The sequence below is a fragment of the Priapulus caudatus genome, unplaced genomic scaffold (assembly GCF_000485595.1).
Source record: "Priapulus caudatus unplaced genomic scaffold, Priapulus_caudatus-5.0.1 Scaffold77, whole genome shotgun sequence".
Taxonomy (NCBI): domain Eukaryota; kingdom Metazoa; phylum Priapulida; class Priapulimorpha; order Priapulimorphida; family Priapulidae; genus Priapulus; species Priapulus caudatus.
This window is the reverse complement of record NW_014577138.1, coordinates 3,710-17,847: the sequence shown is the minus strand read 5'-3', so window position 1 is coordinate 17,847 and position 14,138 is coordinate 3,710. Positions and strand designations below refer to the sequence as shown.

At 52.7% G+C, this 14,138-nt stretch overlaps 2 protein-coding genes across 2 annotated transcripts in view; both read left to right on the top strand.

Annotated features, from left to right (window-relative positions):
- LOC106821546 overlaps nt 1-8,824 on the top strand; it is a 9,688-nt gene extending 864 nt beyond the window's left edge. The window contains exons 2-4 of the mRNA XM_014826413.1: nt 600-759; nt 2,122-8,274; nt 8,817-8,824. Coding sequence (XP_014681899.1) covers nt 600-759; nt 2,122-8,274; nt 8,817-8,824 — 6,321 coding nt within the window. The remainder of the gene's footprint in view (nt 1-599; nt 760-2,121; nt 8,275-8,816) is intronic.
- Nucleotides 8,825-9,050: 226 nt separating this feature from the next.
- Nucleotides 9,051-13,479, top strand: LOC106821556 (eyes absent homolog 4-like). The gene is made up of 8 exons (XM_014826422.1): nt 9,051-9,836; nt 10,247-10,336; nt 10,599-10,663; nt 10,823-10,977; nt 11,647-11,761; nt 12,201-12,322; nt 12,527-12,627; nt 12,955-13,479. The coding sequence occupies exons 1-8, from the start codon at nt 9,543-9,545 to the stop codon at nt 13,033-13,035; spliced, it is 1,023 nt and encodes a 340-aa protein (XP_014681908.1). The 5' UTR covers nt 9,051-9,542; the 3' UTR covers nt 13,036-13,479.
- The last annotated feature ends 659 nt before the right edge of the window (nt 13,480-14,138 follow it).

Below are 14,138 nucleotides of genomic sequence, written 5' to 3'. Positions count from 1 at the left end.
ACACACACACACACACACACACACACACACACACACACACACACACACACACACACACACTCACACGTACATACATACACACGCGTGCACTTAGTAGATGTGCAAACATACATGAGTGGCTACCGCAGGAAGGAGAGAACCTTGCTGTATATAATTAGCTATAATATAATATAATTGCTATATATAATTGCTGTATATAATTGGCAGATAAGATTCGCGCGTCTGAGTGACTTAAAAAGCTGCGTAATTAGGAAAATCTACTTAATCTAGTCGTTGCAGATAAAAACCCGCCAAATCACTTCTCAGCTTTCACAGCGAAGATGCGGATGATGATACAGTATCATGGGATGCCGCGTTACGACACAGTTGCAATATTGTTTTTCAATTTCTACTCTCACGAGCATTTCTGCATGATGCCGCCATGTTTTACGGCGTACTCGGTCATTTTTATCTGATCTGATCTGTTATTACTCTGCACGTCATTTTAAATGTTCTACGAAGATTTTAGACCTCGTCTGTAGGGCTAGATAGTCAACTTTTACTTATATGTCTCAATTTTTATTTATCAAATTTTTACTCTCGGCTGTGACGAGTTTCAGTATACTAGCGCGCACGTGACCAACGGTCAATCAGTCACGTGCAATGGCGTCGAGCAGCCTTCGAACGGAGCTACCGCGCATGCGCACCACGAACATGAGGAGTTTCCAGCCCTTACTGCTGCCTTTTGGCAGGACACTTACAACCCAGGAGAGGAAACAGGTGCGCATTCTCTTCATAAATAAATGTGATCTGTCTGTGAAATTGCCTCCCTAACACGAATTTGCGCAAAATCGTCTCGTACCCTAATAACTGTGCGCTATGCTTATAAAAATACTTGTTACATAAAACACGCTAAAACACGCTTGTTCTTTCGTTTCTACTACTCACACGTCACACTCTCGACGTTACACATTCCCAGGGTTGTCACGGGTTATGATATTCCATGCTGATGTACGTTACATGTCAATGCAATACTGTTGTACGTTACATGTCAATGCAATACTAATGTATGCTACATGCCAATGCAATATTCCGAGACCAGGATAATTTAGAACCCCGTTCATCATTACACATGATGCAACATAAAAACCCAGGATGACGCCGTTCGTTACTCGGGTGGTCGGCAGTAATCGCTGCCGTAGATATTTTTTGCTGTATTTTTTTCTCAGTAATTGCACGACGGACGGCGTATTTTTAGAGCGTCAACCGTTTCCATGTTTTATTTAAAAAAACGTCTATTACGATAATTTACGGTAATCGATACTGATGGTGAAGCTATTAGCTCCTCAATCAATCGATCATCAAACACGGATGCCACCGATACACGTAACAGTCATACTATTGTGTAGCCCTCCCTCCACCGGCTCAGTACTGCTGTATTATAACTCTTGCTCTAACCAACAGGCCATAAGTTCACCCTCATCTTCTCCTCCACACCTCAGCCCGGCCTGCTCGGCACATCGATGCATTAACAGCCTCTCTACCTTCCCTCTCACCTTCACCCCTCCTCTCCCTCTCACTCTCACTCTTCCCTCTCACCTTCACCCCTCCCCTCCTTCACACTCTCACCCTTCCCTCTCTCCTTCACCCCTTCCCTCCTTCACACTCTCACCCTTCCCCTTTCCCTCAGCCCTGCCTGCTCGGCACATCCTCACACTTCCCCTCTCCCTCACCCCTCCCCTCCCTCTCACTCTCACCCTTCCCTCTCACCTTCACCCCTCCTCTCCCTCTCACTCTCACCCTCCCTCTCTCCCTCAGCCCTGCCTGCTCGGCACATCGGCACACTTCCCCTCTCCCTCACCCCTCCCCTGCCTCTCATTCTCACCCTTCCCTCTGTCCTTCACCCCTTCCCTTCCCTCTCACTCTCACCCTTTTCCTCTCCCTCAGCCCTGCCTGCTCGGCACATCCTCACACTTCCCCTCTCCCTCACCCCTCCCCTTCCTCTCACTCTCACCCTTCCCTCTCACCTTCACCCCTCCCTCCCTCTCACTTTTACCCTTCCCCTCTCCCTCAGCCCTGCCTGCTCGGCACATCCTCACACTAACAGCTTCTCAGCTTCTCTTCTATCGTTTCTCATGCTAGGTTACGAGCAGCTGTTTGTGAACACAGATCTACCGGCCGAGCAGCCGTGGCCCACATCCTCTCAACCCAAGGTCACGGTCACTGCCGAACATGATCAGCCTCACCACCGTGACGTCATCGATGCGGCGGCGCCACCGGCGTTTAGCGGTGCAGAGCGACAGAGCTGGCACGACGGCAGCGATGAGTCACGGGTCAAAGGTCACGACTGGACGTCCGCCGCTGCCACTAACGTGCCGTCCGTAAATCGCAACGATGCGGCGTCCTACAGCGCCACCTATGGAGCTGGCGCGGTAGGGGGCAGCACAGGTCATCACGGAGCCCCGTACACGCGCGATGCATCCTGGGGGAATGAGGAGCTCTCCTACGCGAGCCCTACAGGACTGCTCAAGGTCGCCCGCACGCGCCGCGATCGCCGCCCGCACCGTCACCATGACGACGGTTACATCAGCGATGGTTACATCAGCGACGGCTATGACGTCAGCGACGGCTATGACGCCAACGACGGCTACGTCAGCGATGGCGCCCTCATGCGGCCGTCCTCGTCCAGACACAAGCACCGCGGCGGCGGTCTTTCGACGCCAGCACCCCTGGCGGCTACCGACAACAGATTCGACCAACGAGGTCTCAGCGGTGGAGAGATGACGTCACACTACCCTGTGCGGAGAGGTGGCGGATACTGGGGTTATCACGGGGGAGACACGAGCCGGGGAGAAGCAGGGTATGGTGATTACCGCAGCATGACTGCGGGCTGGCAGCCGTACGGCCAGCACACAGACAGTGACGTCAGCAGCGTCCCGGCGTACCAGCAGACAGGAAGTGACGTTAGCAGCATGCCAGTGTACCAGCAAACAGGAAGTGACGTCAGCAGCGTCCCGGCGTACCAGCAGACAGGAAGTGACGTCAGCAGCATGCCGGCGTACCAGCAGACAGGAAGTGACGTCAGCAGCATGCCAGTGTACCAGCAGACGAACACTGCAGAGAACAACTGGCCCTCTGAACAGCTTTGGGCTGCAGAGAACAACTGGCAATCTCAGCAGAACACTATAGAAAATAACATGATTCCTGCACAGCAGAACTCAGCAGAGAACAGCTATTCTTCCGAACAGCAAAGAACTACAGAGAACAATTGGCCCTTTGTACAACAGAACAATACAGATTACAATTGGCCTTTTGTAGAACTGAATACTGCAGTGAACAATTGGCTTCCTGTTCAACAGCACAATACTACAGTGAACAACTGGCCTTCTTTGCAACAACAGAACAATACAGAGAACAACTGGCCTTCTGTAGAACAAAACACTGCAGTAAACAAATGGCTTCCTGTTAAACAGCAGAATACTACAGTGAACAACTGGCCTTCTTTGCAACAGCAGAACACTACAGAGAACAACTGGGTTCCTGTTCAACAGAACACAGTTGAGAATAACTGGCCTTCTGAACAGCAACAGAACACAGTAGAGAATAACTGGCCGTCTGAACAGCAACAGAATACTACAGAGAACAACTGGGTTCCTGTGCAACAGAGCACAACAGAGAACAGCTGGCTTTCTGAACAGCAGCAGAACACATTAAAGAACAACTGGCCGTCTGAACAGCTAGAGAACACTGCACCAAACAACTGGCCTTCTTTGCAACAGCAGAATACTACAGAGAACAACTGGGTTCCTGGGCAACAGAACACAACAGAGAACAACTGGCCTTCTGAACAGCAACAGAACACTGCACCAAACAACTGGCCTTCTTTCCAACAGCAGAATACTACCGAGAACAACTGGGTTCCTGTGCAACAGAACACAACAGAGAACAACTGGCCTTCTGAACAGCAGCAGAACACATTAGAGAACAACTGGGTTCCATCACAAACAAACACTGTAGAGAACAACTGGCCTGCTGTGGAACAACAAAACAATGTAGAGAACAACTGGGTTCCTTCACAACAGAACACTGTAGAGAACAACTGGCCTGCTGTAGAACAACAGAACACTGTAGATAACAACTGGCCTGCTGTAGAACAACAAAACAATGTAGAGAACAACTGGGCTCCATCACAACAGAACACTGCAGATAACAACTGGCCACATGTACAACAAAGCAATGCAGCGAGCAACTTTCCTGCTACAGAATGGAACAGTGTGATGTCGAATGAGCCATCATCTCATGAGCACATCGTAGCTGACAGCTCACCACTAACACAGCAAACCACCGCACCGTGTCACGCGCCTCCGCCACCAGTAAACGTCCAACAGAACAAGAGCACACGTTCGGAACATGCCAAAAACCGCGGTCCTGCGTCGTTCAACCCCGTAGTGCCTTGCTCCCCTGCTGGTGGCAGCAATGGTAGAAGCGATACGTCCAGTAGTAACTCCAGCAGTCTTTCCCGCCACCTCTTCGTCCCAACCTCCTCGCCGGTAGGTGACAGCACCAGCAGCCGCCCCCAGCACCTGTGCACGGAGCGCAGGCACGCGCGTCCGCGCTCTCGCATCAAGATCTTCGGCAGCGTCATGGGCGACGGCACGCTGGTGAACGAGACGAGCGGTGACGTCATCGCACGCGCGCGCATCCGCGCTAAGGACGATAGAGCGCTACAGGAGGGTCACGCGATCGCGCGCGCACCGCGCAACAAGACGCTCACAGAGAGACCCGTCTACACGTCGCTGGACGGTGGCGCCACCACGCTGCCGGCGCGCGCGGGGAGGCGCTGGGGAGGGGCGGACCGTGCCAGGCGTGCGGGAGATGTTAAGGGCAGCAGCAGCAGCAAGCCCATCTCACTCGCTACATTGCTTGTAAAAGAGCACGCCAGAGCGCAGGGCGGACGCGCCGCGGAAAAAACACAGCCAGAGGACGCTGATAACCCGGGCAGTGGTAACGGAAAGGGTTTGAATCTGTCACCAGAGGGCGCTAAGCAGCAGGGCAGCGGTAGTGGTGAGGGATTGATCAGCAATAGTGACGTCATCTTTCACGAACCTCAGAAGCTTTACTGCTCCAGTCAGACTATCATACTGAGCCCCGCACATAGAGAGACGGACGAGCAGGCGAGGGCAGGCGAGGCAGCGAGGCAAGATGAGACAGAGAGACAGAATGTTACAGAGAGACAAGGTGAGACAATGAGACAGCCAGAGGCAGAGAGACAGTTAGAGACAGAGAGACAGCCAGAGACAGGGAGACGGGAAACGGTACCGAGATGGGAAGAGATGCTGAGACAGGATGAGGCTTTCAGATCTGAAGGGGAAATGAAACGAGAGGAGGAGCTGAGACAAGCTGAGCCATTAAGACAGGCTGAAGCTTTGAGACAAGCTGAGGCTGCAAGACGAGAGGAAGAGGAGCTGAGACAGGCTAAGGCGCTGAGGCAGGCCGAAGCTTTGAGACAAGCTGAGGCTGCGAGACAAGAGGAGGAGGAGCTGAGACAAGCTGAGGCGCTGAGACAAGCTGAGGCATTGAGACAAGCCGAGGCTGTGAAACAAGAGCAGCTGAGACAAGCTGAGCTATTGAAACAAGCTGAAGCCGTGAGACAAAAAGAGGCCATGAGACAAGCTGAGGCATTGAGACAAGATGAGGCCATGAGACAAGCTGAGGCCGTAAGCCAAGCTGAGGCCGTGAGACAAGCTGAGGCCGTGAGACAAAAAGAGGCCATCAAACAAGCCGAGGCCATGAGACAAGCTGAGGCATTGAGTAAAGCTGAGGCATTGAGACAAGCCGATGCCGAAGCATTAAAACGGGATGCGGCGGCGGTCGCAGTAGCAGCAGCAGCAGCAGCAGCAGCTGCAGCAACAGCAGCAACAGCAGCAACAGCAGCACCTCCAGCAGCAGTAGCAGTACCCAGCTACGGGGACGAGGCAGAATTCATCCCCTCCATCCCTCCTCCCATGTACGGAGAGTGGTTCCAAGAACCCGAACAGTTCCTCTACTGCGCCAAAGAAGATTCCCTCACGCCGCTGTGGCAGGAAGCATACAGCTTGAAGGAGGACGTCCGCGCAGTCGCTCCGGAGGCGCCTCCTGGTGACAGCGAGGCACCGGCGGAGTCGACCTTGATTGACCACCTCGTTGTGAACTTTCACTCTCCCAGCCAGCAGCACCAGCAGGCGGGTGTGGCGAGCCGGGGGGAGGAGCAGGAGGAGGAAGGTGCGCAGGCGAGACCGCGGGAGATGAAGCCCTCCCTCGCTCTTCTTCCTCCTCCTCAGCTTCCCGACCCGACACCCGCCGAACGCTCGTGGCTCAGACTGCTCTCACAGTCACGTGACCCGCTCGTTGCCCGGGCCAACGACAGCGGCATCAGGAACTTTGATCTGAGTACGTTCTCAGAGGATGAGGATGCTGACGATGGGATGCTAGCGCGGAGGCAGCAGCAGCAGCGATCCCGCCGGGCTGGACAGCGGTCAACGGTCGACCAGCCGCATCCCGGAACCCCGCATCATCCCTCGCAGCATCCCTCCCAGCATCCCTCCCAGCATCCCTCCCAGCATTCCTCACAGCATCCCTCCCAGCATCCTTCCCAGCATCCCTCCCAGCGGCAGACAGACATATTCCCTGACCGGTCCGTAGATCGCACGACCGCGCGTGTGGACAATATCGCCGGCGTCGGACGCCCTGCGAGACGGGACACACCTGCACATTTGTCAAGCTCGCCAGCGGATCCGTGCCAAGGTGTTCCTGCAGGGGAGATCCCGCTGTATCAGTGGGAATCTCCCGACGAGAGCGAAACCAACACGCCGTCTCTCACACAGCTTCCCCGACGGGACGATGACGACAGCAGCAGTAACTACGTGAGCTCTCAGCCTCGTACTGTCGGTACCGCCACTACCAGCCATGACATCCCTGCAGCAGCAGCAGCAGCAACAGCAAGCTACCGCGCTACACCTCATAACGTTAGCTACCACAGCGCTCCTCGCGGACGTAACTATAGCAACGTGCATCAGAACAGCAATGGCGTTGGCGACAATATTGCCCAAAGCAGAAGTAACCATGACAACTCACATCAAAGTTCAGCAGGAATAGATAACAATATGGCCCCGGATGATAGACACCGAGATAATGGGAAACGGAATGCTGGTATGGCTTACAATATTGTTCCAGATGCCACTAATTATGACAGCTCACAACACAACACTGTTTACAACATTTCGCCAGACGTAAGTAACTATGGCAACTCAGAACAGAATGCTGGCATGACTGAAAGCATTGATGGGGGCGCAGGCAGGCACGCGGGCAGAAATGAAGCCATACAGAATTCATACCAGCAGCTTCCTCAACATCAGTACCAGCAGCAGCAGCCTCAGGATAAGAACCACCACCAACACCACCAGCAGCAGCAGCAGCCGCCGCATCAGTACCAGCAACAGCCTCAGCAGCAGCATCAGTACCAGCAGCAGCCTCAACAGCAGCTGCAGCAGCCTCAGTACCAGCAGCAGCCTCAGCATCAGTACCAGCAGCAGCTGCAGCCACTTTACGGCGCACGGGGAGCTGATGGTATAGGCAGCACAGCGGGGCTCCCGCCATCACCGCGCACACCGACAACAAACACACAGGTTAGCTCTCTCCCTTACAACCCCTCCGCCGTCTCCGCCACCCTGCCCCGCACAACCTCTTCCCGCGCCAACCCGGCTCCGATGTCCCCCGTCTCCCGCCGCTCCGTCACACACACCCCCGAACATCCAGCTGTCGACCAGCCTGACCCAGCCAGCGACCCCCGGCGCACTGACCGCCGCACCCACGAGCGGTCGGCCTCTCCGGACAGCGGTCAGGGTAGAGCTGACCCGCGGATGGGTTATGCGACGTTCCCGCGCGTTCGCTCCAGAAGCGTGGACGACCCGCGCCGCTCGCGCAGAGTGATTCCGATCCATGTGCAGGGCCTGCCCGACCAGCAGGTGGCGCCACGCGGCACTCCTCCGAAAGAGAGCAGTAGTGAGAAGATTATTCCTATAGATATGAAGATAGAGGGCAGGCAGCTCGGTAAGCTACAACAGCAGCCACAGCTGCCACAACTGCCACAACAACAACAACAACAACAACAACAACAACAACAGCCACAAAAGTCATGGAATCAGCCACAAAAGTCATGGAATCAGCAACAACAGCCACAACAGCCACAACAGCCACAACAGCCACAACAGCCACAACAGCAGCAACAACAACAGCAGCCACAGCAGCTGCAGCTGCCAGAACAACAACAACAACAACAACAACAGCCACAACAACAACAAAAGTCATGGTATCAGCACCAACAGCAACAGCCACAGAGTCAAGATCCGCGAGAACAGCAACAACAACGACAAGATCAACAGTTGTGGTACCAGCAACAAAAGCCACAGCAACAGAAAAAAGATTCATGGGAACAGCAACAGAAACAGCAACAGCACCTACAACAACAACAGCAACAACAGCAACAGCAATGGTATCAACAACAGCAGCCATGGCAACAACCACAACAGCAACAACAGCCACACCATCAGGTGATGCAGTCATCCCAGCAGCACCAACAACCATGGCAACTGCAGAAGCAGCAGCAGCAACAGCCATGGAAACAGGAACAGCAGCAGCAACAGCCATGGCAACAGAAGCAGCAGCAGCAGCAGCAACAGCCATGGCAACAGGAACAGCAGCAGCAACAACAACAGCAGCGGCAACAGCAGCAGCAGCACTCCCCTGACGGTAGGAGCGCCGGCAGGGATTTGGGAGACAGGGACTCGAGGTCTCCACAGAGAACTAGAAGCGTTTCTCGCGACATCCCTATACAGTTCCCGACCAAGCAGCCCTCCCCCACCACACATCCCTCCTCCACCACATACCCATCTCCCACCACCCACCCCTCCCCCACCAACTACTCATCTCCCACTACCCATCCCCCCCAAACTAACCACCCACCCAACACCGCCAACCCCTCTTCCACCACTCATTCTTCCCCCACTGCCCACCCCTCCTCCACCACCCACCCCTTCCCCACCAGCCACACCTCCCCCGTCACCACCGGCTATGTCCGCCCCATCCCCCGCCGGCGTGACATCACCGACCTTGACGCCATCCCTGACCCCAAGCTGAACGCGGCGGCAGCTAAGCCTCCTCCAGCAGGCGGGACCTCTCCCATCTCCCCGGATAGCAGTCTCAACCGCCTCACCAAGGTCAACACGAACAAAAACCGCACGAGCGCCGACGCGCCCCACCAGAGGTCGCCACGGGTGTCTCGCAGCGTCAGCTGGAGTCCGGTCGTCGAGGTGTGGACGGACTATAGCGACCACGAGGCGGACCCCGCCACCGTCGCTGCTACTACCGCCTCCCGTAGCCAGGAGACCGTCCCGCGCCTCCCCGTGACTGCGGGGGGAGGAGGAGGAGGAGACGGCGAGGAGGGTGGTTACGGGGTGTCGCTGGCGGAGGAGGAGGGGGCGTGGCGCGGCGTGGGGAAACCCATCGACACGGTGAATGACTGGCAGATGAACAACCAAGCTGCTGCTGCCACCACGCGGCCGAGCTGGGAGACTGAAGCTTACGATGACACATGCTGCGCCCACGCAGATCGCAGCATCCCGGAAGGTGACACCACCGGTGAGGAACAGATCGCTGAGCGACACAACGCGTTGGTGCTGCAGCGGTGGGCGCCAGGAGGCGCTGGTGTAGGAACAGGTGTCGCTAGAGGGCAGCGGACAGTGTTTATATGGGATCTAGATGAGACGATCATCATCTTCCATTCACTCATCACAGGATCGTTTGCACGCAAGTACGACAAGGTGGGTGCTACTCAGTAACAGCAGCAGCAGCAGCGGCAGCAGCAGCAGCAGCAGCAACAACAGCAGCAGCAGCAGCAGGCAGGGTGCGCTTGTTATATATGTATACATATATGTCATGTTACGCAGATTGCAGGAATTTTTACTTACTCGCGAGCTCTCTGTTCCTCCCTCCCTCTCTCTCGCTCGGCCTTGCTCTCGCGCGCTCTCTCCCCCACGCGTTCTCTCTCCCTCCCTCCCCCTCTCTCTTTCTCCCTTCCTCCCTCTCCCTCACTCTCTGTCTGTCCGTAATCTAAGCCTCTCTCTGCATTAAACTATGATTTACGTACTGACATTGCCTGCATCTACATTGTTGCTTTGCACCTGTTTTTCACATTTTCACATGAATTGATATGTATACGTCGTTTCACTAGGACGTTGTCAAGGCAACGGAGCTTGGTAAACAGATGGAAGAGTTGCTGTTTAGAGTTCTCGTCACCTACTTCTTCTATTACGATTTATCGGTGAGCTATGTCACGCCCACACTACCCTATAGTTATATGTTATCGTTAACTATGTTAACTATGGTAACTATGGTAACCATTTTAACTATGTTAGGTATGATTAATATAATAACTACTATAACTGTGATAAGATAACCAGGATGGTTTTTACAGCTATAATATACGGTACAGGTAGTGTGTTATGCGTAGGTGTGTGGTGTTCCCCTGGCAGCGATAAGGCGTTGTAACAGGCGTTAGTAATAATTTACCTTCACGTTTGTAGTCAACGACGTACCAGCACATCAGCGACATTCTGAACGCAGAGAGCAAGGATGATTCCCTTCTGAGGTAGGTCTCTCTCTTCTTTCTCACTCTCTCTCTCTCTCTCTCTCTCTCTCTCTCTCTGGTTGAAACGTTGGTGACCTTACCCTCTGACCTCTCACTGACCCCTTGATCTTTGACTTGCCCCAGTCGGCGGGGTTAACGCACTAGTGTCGTCTTCTGCAGCTACTCGGCTCCGTTCGCCTGGGGTTACAACACGATGCACTCACGATCGTCATCGTCTCTGGCGTCGCCGCCAGGTGGCGATGATGAGCGCTGGTTGGCTGCACGCTACCGCAAGGTGGAGACACTGTACGTAGCACACCAACACGACACGGCAGGTATGTGTGCAGACACGGTCAGATAACCTAGTCAAGCGACGCTTCCCTCCTATAAACATCTTATTAAGACTTTCACAAATCCTCAAGTAACGTAGTCTTAAAACTATAAAGTTTTTATTATACTCGTGTTTAAACTAGTATTTATAGCAAACTTTTAGCTTTTTATATATATAAATGTTTTGTCTGAGTTGGGAAAGTGTTTAAAATAATTTTATACGTTAATAGTTACCTCCGCCAGGGGCTTGGCGGAGGTTATGTTTTCACCGGCGTGTGATTGAGTGTTGGTTTGTGAATTTGTTAACATGCACGTTTCAGTTCACTTCCGCTAGGTGCGCTGGCTGTAGACTTACAAACACGCAACCACAGGCTAAGGGGCAACCACAGTCCTCCCCCACCTGCACGCTCGCACTAATCCGGATCCAATTAATTATTTAATTAATTAATTAAAAATTTTACATTAAGAGAATTCAGCTGCTTTGGCGGAGGTCTGTGCTCTCCGAGTGCTCTAGTTCTTTATATTTTACGCGTTTGTGTTCTAATGTACATCACATATTACAATTACATTATTACATACGTTCTAAGCAAGCTTGCACATGCAGTAATGATACGCACGATGTGATATGACAGCTATAGTTGCTGGTAATTGTATTGCGTTGTTTTTCATCGTAGCTTTGCTGGGTCCCAATCTGAGGAAGAACTGGCGGCAGCTGCAGGAAAACATAGAATCATTCTCTGAACGCTGGCTGGACGTGGCAAGAACCTGTTTATCTGTTATAGGAGCCAGGTGAGTGTAGGGACCAGGTCCTCCCACCCCTCCCTCTCCTCACTCTTCTCCCTCTCCTTCCTCCCCTCCCTCCCATACCTCCCCTCCTTCCCCTCCCTCTTCTACCTCCCCTCCCTCCCCTCCCTCTTCTCCTTCCCTCCCTCCCCTACCTCCCATCCCTTCCCTCTCTCCCCTCCCTCCCCTACCTCCCCTCCCTTCCTTCCCTCTCCCGTCCTGCTGCTAACATGATCAGTGAGCCAACACTCAGAGATGGTTAAGATGATGGTTAACGACAGAGTTAACGTTTTACCACACCAGAATACACGAGAGATCTCCATTTTATGCGCAATCTCTCAAAGACAAATCTCAAATATACCGCCTGCTTTGCTGACATGCGTGTGTACGTCACGGTTTCTGACGTGACGTGTACGTGACGTGTGTGTGACGTGTGTGTTTGCAGGCTGAACTGTGAGAATGTTATCGTCACCTCCACTCGTCTGCTGCCGGCGCTCGCCAAGCTCCTTCTCTACGACTTTGGCGCTTTCTTCCCCATAGAGAACGTCTACAGCGCAGCAGAGACCGGTAAGCTATCATGGCGCCACCTGGTCGCGAGGACGCGCAACCACTATTTCGTTACCGCAACTCTCGCGCGTAGATCTATCTCGCCGACGGTGACGCTCCCGTGCGGCGTCTGAACACATTACATTGATGACACGTTACCGTGTCTATTCTGCATGCAGTGTCTTGCATAGATCGTGTGATTAGGCATCCGATCTTGCTGCGCAGGTAAGAAAGCGTGCTTTGAGCGCATCTCGCTGCGGTTCGGCCGAGCCGCGAACTATCTGGTGCTAGGCAACGGCAAGGAGGAGGAGGCTGCAGCCACGCAGGTTAGTGAAGCCACCTCTCATACACGACACTAGATGGCGCTCCTCATCTATCTATATCAACACTCCTCTATAGTTCGCGTTGCCTATATAGTTATCTAACAATGTTTATAATGAGTTATGTTTATATCGTTACTGTATGTTGACGGATGATGACGTAGACTATATATAACTATATAACACATACGCGCCAGTTTCCATATGTTCATCCTCTCTCGCTACTGTTAAACAGCTTCTTCAGAGGTCACCAGACTACCGTGTATTTCAATGTTCAAATGTGTAATTACTTTTTATGTTAATGTTAATTATCGTTCATGTGTCACGTGACAGCTCGGAATCCCTCACTGGAAAATAGCGTGTCGCTACAACCTGGAGATGCTTTACAGAGCTCTGGACGCCAACGTCATGTGACGCAGCACTGACGCGCTGACGTCACCACGTGACATATAGCGTCCAGCCACACGGACGCATCAATTGGGACGGACTTACACTGACTGTCAGATTAGATGACGTCACACACCAGCGTGCATTACGCAGACGTCACGTAACCCCTGACACTAACTCTCTGCCGCGTGGCATCACCATGGCAACGACACAGCCTGCCCTCTAGCAGCACGCGTAGCAACTACACCGGCGGGTGTCTGTGATGGAAGATTTAGACACGCTGTGTATTTACACACGCGAACAGTGGCTGTGTGTTAATCTGCGTGTTTATCTGTGTGCGTGTCTACCTAGCCAGACGCCGTCTGTAGATCTACATGCTGAGGTCTCCTCACACGCAACAAGGAGAGGAAGCGGATTGGCTGTGTGCTTTTCGCTTCAAGGACGCCATCTATGGACCATAATCAGCTGAAACGCCTGTGCAGACCCGAACCCAGAGACAATAGAACACTAATCTGTTCTAGGCCAATATGGCCAAATATGGCAAAGATTTGGGCCAGATATGGCGGCGCTTCCTCTCCTTGTTATATTTAGCTCCTTGCCCACACGCATGTGTGTGTGTATATATGTGTGCACTAACAACAACCACGGAAGCATATCTGGTAGCATATTTTATCCTTTCCCTGTCCGTACATCAACTATATATATATATATATATACGTTGATAGGGGGCGGGACGTGGGTTATCATAGCAAATACACTCCCGTGATCACGTGATCGCGTGTTCTATAGCCGTGTTTGCTATCACGGCGGTTTATAAATAGATTAAATAGAATATATAGCTTATATAGATTATATATTCCCCCACAAATTATACTTCGAAGGACGGCTAGGACGACGTAGGCTGTACAAAAGCGGCAAAAGTTCGTCATTGTAATAATATATATATAATGTGGTTTTTCGTATCTGTTTGAGAATGAGCGCTAAACATCTAGCGTTGTCATGGCTACGTGCTTCGCGCATGCGTAGCTTTCAGTTGAGCAAACAGTACCTCGTGAACCTATCAAAGTATCGGAATTATACATGTTTTTTTAGAATATTTTTAAGAAAAAAATGGCACAAGGCGAAACTGA

Coding starts and splice junctions, on each gene's coding strand:
- LOC106821556 (XM_014826422.1), top strand. CDS start 9,543: ATGAACAACCAAGCTGCTGCTGCCACCACGCGGCCGAGCTGGGAGACT. Junction 10,337..10,598: donor TCTTCTATTACGATTTATCG/GTGAGCTATGTC, acceptor TCACGTTTGTAG/TCAACGACGTACCAGCACAT. Junction 12,628..12,954: donor AGGAGGCTGCAGCCACGCAG/GTTAGTGAAGCC, acceptor GTCACGTGACAG/CTCGGAATCCCTCACTGGAA.